The 6,382-nt window shown below is 40.1% G+C and overlaps 1 protein-coding gene across 1 annotated transcript; it reads left to right on the forward strand.

Moving 5' to 3' along the window:
• Window positions 1-4,758: 4,758 nt before the first annotated feature.
• Window positions 4,759-5,811, forward strand: LOC112420839 (uncharacterized). The gene is made up of 2 exons (XM_024780554.1): window positions 4,759-5,325; window positions 5,386-5,811. Exons 1-2 carry the CDS (start codon window positions 4,759-4,761, stop codon window positions 5,809-5,811), a joined length of 993 nt encoding a protein of 330 aa, XP_024636322.1.
• Window positions 5,812-6,382: the final 571 nt, after the last annotated feature.

Raw genomic sequence — 6,382 nt, forward strand, 5'->3', positions numbered from 1 at the left:
GGATGTTTTTTTTGAAAAGGTAGTAAAAAAACAAACATATCACTAGAAACAAATCGAGTAGCAGAAGAAGACATAAACATCAACCCAATTGCAGTTACACGCTCGGATTCAAATTCTTGAAAGGCAAAACATCATCGTCAATCAGTTTCTGGACTTCAATCTTCAAGGAGAAACAATGCTCAACGTCATGACCTTGTGCCCCTTGATGGAAGGCACAAAAGAGGTCAGGTCTCCACCTAGCCGGTAATTTCTTAGGTATCGGCGGAGGTGGTCTGGTCTGGACAAGGTTTCTTTCAAGCAATGAAGGAAGCAGCTCCGCATATTTCATAGGAATCGGATCATACTGCGGTGTTTTCTGAGCCTGCTGAGGTGGATTTAATTGCGGATGAGCCTGTCGTCGAGGATGACCTTTCGCCATATTCACTTCTTGGTCTTTCTTTTTTGAACTGCCTGCGGGGACACTTTCGTTGACCAATCGTCCTTCTCGGACCCCTTCCTCCAACTGTACACCCATACCAACCATCTCAGCAAAATTCTTGGGCGTACTTCCAACCATCTTCTTGTAGTAGAACTGATTGAGAGTTTTTAAGAAGAGCTTGGTCATCTCTTTCTCTTCTACACGCGGGATGACTTGGGCAGCGGTATCCCTCCATCGCTGGGCATACTCCTTGAATGTTTCCTTGTCTCCCTGAGTCATTGCCTGAAGATCGCTTCGGTCTGGAGCCATATCCACATTATAACTGTATTGTTCCACAAAAGCTTCACATAGATCCCGAAAAGTTTGGATTTTTGCTTTGTCTAGATTCGTGTACCATTTTGAGGCGGGGCCAGTCAAGCTTTCTTGGAAGTAGAAAATTAGGACCTGATCGTCCCGAGCATATGCATACATCCTTCTTACATACATTTTCAGATGTTCCTCAGGGCAGGAGTTCCCTTTATACTTCTCAAAATCTGGAATCTTGAACTTGTGAGGTATCTGGTCATTCGGCACCAAACAGAGATCATAAGCGGTCTTTCCAAATTTTTCTTTCCCGAGGAGAGCCCTCACTTCTCGATGCATTTCATCATATTTTTCCCGCAAGTCATTCACTCTATCATCGGGCTCCATGTTCCCTGAATGGAAGATGGGTTCTTCATTTTGTGGGATGGAAGTCATGGCAGCTAGAGGAGCTCTCACAGGAGGCGGAGGAACACAAGCTGTATATTGATGAGTAGGCATCCGAGTTTCAGAAGCAATAGGCTGGAATACTTCACTGAGACAAATAGGGACACCCCAAGGACGACTTTCTGGCATAGAATTTGGTGGAATACTGACAGGTATCGCCCATTCAGGGGCAATAGAGACAATTGCTTCGGCCTGAGTGCTGATAGGGGGAGGAGGTGGTGGCTGATTATGTGCAGCCGTCAATGCTTTCATCAATTCAGTCATTTCATCTATCTTAGTTCGCATGGCTGCCACTTCCTCACGGAGCAAATGATTTTCTTGTTCGAGAAACTCCATCTTTTCCTCATGATTGTTCGAGTGTTGTAAATGCGAGTGGGTTCCAGACGAGGACGCCATGACTCTTTTGAGATGGATTGACCTTTAGTAGAAGAGACACAGTGTAAGACTCAGACTTGAAATTATGAATGCAAAATGATGCATGATAAAAAATAGACATTTTTTATTCGAAGGACTTGTCAAAGTAATGGTAAACTTGATAAGGAACATTGTTTTATTTGAAAATTGTAAAGATGTTGCAATTGATTCCCTTTCAAAAGTAAGAACGAAACCAAGGAAAAAGTTCTTAAAAAACTAAAGCTTCTTTTTGAAGTTTTGGGTTTCTTGGTGTTCCTTCTTACAAGGACCATATCTTTGATGTTTACGAAAACTTATCTAAGTCCTTCGATATTTTGATGGAAAAAAAAAAGTTTTTTTTTTTTATGGATGAATGCATGTATGCATGATCATGCATGGTGAGGTTAAGTCCACAATGTTGGAGCTTTAGGGTAACAATGCCATTTGGTAAGGACTATGGTTTCATTTGTACCTGTATCACGGGTTCTACCAAGTTCCCAAAGTCATTAACCACTTCCGAATATTATCGGGTTACAAGACTACTCTTGATCCAATAAGATTCGTATGAAAGTTTCGTTTGAGTGTAGTATCGCGTATCAACTAATTCAAGACTACTCTTGATTAGCCACCGCACTACGTCCTAAAAGGCCAAGATGGGTTTAAGGTAACTAAAGGTCCTCAACTTCGACGGTCACTTGAAAATATAATGCCAACACGACTACTCATGCCGACATAAATTACTTCCAAGATCCCTCCATTGAGTGGGGTTGTACCACATGAACCCAAACACGAGACTTGACTCTCGGAAAGGCACTTTGGTTATACCACCGTCCTATCTTATGTTTCTCTCAAGCCCGGGTGTAGGACTTATCTCACCACTCATGTTTAAGAGAAAAGAGGAGAAAGAAAAGAGAAGATATGTACAACTATTTCCATCTTTTTGTTTTTTGTTTTTGTTTTTTTTTTTGTTTTAAGCAAGTTATAGCATAGAGAATTAAATAAGGCCAAGTTAGGCTCAACCCTCTTTAGGGGGTATCCCCAGTGAAGTCGCCATTTCTGTCGCGTCATTTTTCGGAGATCAAGGCTATTTGATTAGCTTTTGACTCACTAATTTATTTCACGACCGAACATTTAATTTTTAAGGAAAAGGGGAAAAAAGTTCAAAACACCCCATATTGAAAAGATTTAGGGTTCGGGGGTTAGTTACATAAAGGGAAGGTATTAGCACCCTTTACGTCCGTAGTACTCTACGGGAACCTCTTGGTTTTATTTAATTTAATGTGCTATAACTTGCTTGCTTTTGAAAAGAAAGAAGTAATGTGATGAAAAAGAAAATAAAGTGAGACCTAATTTATCTACATTTTTTATTGTTTGGAAGGACGAGTGTCCTCTGCCTACGTACCCGTGAAGGATCAAAACCTCGTAGTTCGGGGTAGAAAACGACGTTTGATTGGTTTTGTGTTTTTTATCAGTTTTTGAAAAAAGGTTTAAAAAAAAAATAAAAATAAAAGCCAAGTGGCAAATAAGAATTTGTTTGTGTTTTTTATTAAAAAAAAGATAACTCGAAGTATGATTAAATTGATTGATATTTGATTAAGAAAATAAAATGAAAAAAAGGACGATCACTTGATTTAGGATCAAGGTTTATTATGGGAAAATGTTTTTTGTGATTTCTTTTGGTTATTTGCATGTTTTTATGATTTTTGAATAAATATATAAACTAACGGAGCATAAAGAATAAAAGCGCGGTTACCCTAAGTTAGGAATATAAAATCTATGACTATTACATAAAAAACCTATTTACATTCTAAGGTCTGCAATAAAATTAAAATGCTAAGAAAAATAAATAAATACGAAAAAGAATAAAGAAAAGGTCCAAACACATGGTGGGATGCAGTGGTAAACAGGGGTGTGCAGAAAGCAGAAAAAGGAATTGGGCTTTAAAGAAACGAACCGGGTCGCGGGTCATGGGTTATGGGTTGACCCGGTTTGGGGGATATATAAGGGTTGTAAACCCTAAGTTTCTCATTTCTTCTCCCCCTTTCTCTCTCTTCCGTCTCCTTCTCTCTCTGTTTCTCTCTTCTTCTCCGGTGGGAGATGGGGCGGCCGGGAGGAATCCGGCGCGGTGGCCGGCGAGCCATCGCGGCTGCGCCGCCGCGCCGGAGCTAACAAGTTTTTTTTGGTTCTTTTTGCTTATTCTTTCCCTCTCTACTTGAATCTGAAACTATATTTTCAATAACCCACACTTAGAGACCTAGATCTAAAGGTGAAGTAAAACTACCTTTTGAGCTTTTGATTCGGATTTGGATCGCACTGGTTACGGTCGGTCTGGCTTGTGCCGCCGCGCGCCTGGGGGTTGTGTCGCTTCTATATATGTGTGTGTGTTGTGTTGCGCGTGTGTGTGTGCTGTTGTGTGTCTTTGTTTTTCGTGTGCTCTGCTCTGTGTTGCTTGCTGTTGTTTTTCGTCTTGGCTTCTCCGCCGTTTTGTCTTTCCCGTGTTCTGTTGTGTTTTTTCTTTGTTATGCAGGTTATGTATTTATAGTGCTGTTTGGGGACAAGGATTTGTTACAAAAATTGCAGATTTTAGGAGATTGAGACGGAGATAGGCGCGTAACAGACTGGATGAGGATGAGGATGATGGTTTGTGATTTGTTACGCATGAACCTGGACTGTTCTTGGGACTCATGGACATTTTTGGGACTTTGGACAATTTTGGGATTTAATAAAAAAGAAAAATTAATAATAAAAGGATTATATCTATATTTTTTGGTTTTAAATAAAATAAATAAAAAAGAAAAATTTAATCTAATCTTGGACTAAAATTAAAATTAGAATTCTAAAATAAAATAAACAAATAAAAAAAATAAAAGATGGAAATAAATAATTAAAGACTGAGAGGAGAGGGTCCGATTCGGAACTTTATGAGGTATTTCAAAATACCTCCCTGCCGAATTTTTCACTGAAATGTGAGTCTGATCCGAGTTCGGAGACGTGTGTCAGTGGGACTTTAGGTCAAAATTTGGGGTATGACAATAAGAATTTATTTAATTTCCTAAATAAGTTTGTAAATAGTTGTATATAGTTTCACAAATGATATCAATACAATCAGGGAATTATACTCTTATATGGTATCAACTTTCTTTTTGATCCAGTAACCCTAAAATAATCAAAACTGCTGCCCCTCTTTCCTCACTTCTACAATGGCTGAACCTAATTCCCCCAAAAATAATGTTGATGACACTTCATCAGCATCCGTCCAATCTACTACGGCGGTGAAAACCACCACTCATTCCGCTTTCACCATTAACAATGTCAAAACCATCATTCTGGTGACATTGGACAATGATTCCAACCTTTATCTTTCTTGGTCTGCACTTTTTTTGGTGCAAGCTCGTGTCCACAACCTGCTCGATCATATCATCCCTCCATCTGATGAAAAATTCATCCGCACGGCAGACGATCTCAAAGCCAACGATTCTGACCTTTGGAATCGTCTTGACGCTGTTGTGTTGCAATGGATGTATGCAACCATCACACAGGACATCCTCAACTCTATCATTGTGATTAACGATACTGCCGAAGCATGTTGGAATCACATTGCTGCCATGTTCAATGACAACAAACACTCGAGGGTTGTGCAACTTGAAAACCAGTTTAGCAACACCAATCTTGAGGATTTTCCTTCCACCAAGGCTTACTGTAACTGCCTCAAACTTCTCTCTGATCAACTTGCAAATGTCGATTCTCTGGTTTCCAATACTCGCTTGGTATTGAAAATGATTTCTGGACTCACCGACACTTACGTCGGATTTTTGACCTACATCTAGCAACACGACCCTTTACCAACCTTTGTTGCAGCCAAATCCAGATTAGATCTCGAAGAATCGACTATTCTTCAACGTGCTGCTCGTGATTCTTCCACTTCAACACCAGCGGCACTTGTGGCTAACACCACCACACCACTGACTGATGTCTCTCCTCCGTCCCATTCCATGAGAAACGGGCACAATCGCAACAATTCTCGCGGTCGTGGAAAGAAAAACAACCGCAACAACAACGGTGGCCGAAATATGGAAGAGGTGGTCATGGAAAGCAAGCACCTTGGCAACAACAATGAACACCATGGCAACAGTGGGCAACTCAATGGAACATGCCACCATGTCCTTAATCCATTTACAATTGGAACCGGTCTAACAATATTGTACCAGAAGGACCAATTCTTGGGCCAAAACCACAAGCTACCCTCAATGTGAATGCACCCTCTCCAACTGATATTGAGAATGCTATTCACACCCTTAATCTTGCTCAGCCGAATCAATCGTGGTATATGGGCACCGGTGCTACCTCTCTCTCACATGACATCCTCACAAGGTAATCTCTCTTATTATACTAAATTGAGCGAATCTAATAAAATCATCGTAGGAAATGGCCAGTAAGTTCCAATATATGGTCTAGGTAGTGCATACATTCCCTCACCCCACCCTCCTCTTATCCTAAAAAATGTACTACATGCCCCTAATTTGATTAAAAATTTAGTATCTGTTCGTAAATTTACTACAAATAATAAAGTTTCAATTGAATTTGACCCGTTTGGTTTTTCTGTGAAAGACTTTCAGACGTGGACGGCTCTAATGAGATGTGAGAGTCGTGGCGACATATACCCTATCACCACCAGCACCATTTTCATCAATAAAGTCGAGCCTACATTCTCGTTTGCAGCTTTGTCGTCGTCTCTTTGGCATGATCGTTTAGGTCATCCAGGAAAACTTGTTTTAAATTCTCTAGACAAAATAAATTGATTGAATGTAATGATTCTAGGAAAAT

This window comes from Medicago truncatula, chromosome 4, assembly GCF_003473485.1.
Source record: "Medicago truncatula cultivar Jemalong A17 chromosome 4, MtrunA17r5.0-ANR, whole genome shotgun sequence".
NCBI lineage: Eukaryota > Viridiplantae > Streptophyta > Magnoliopsida > Fabales > Fabaceae > Medicago > Medicago truncatula.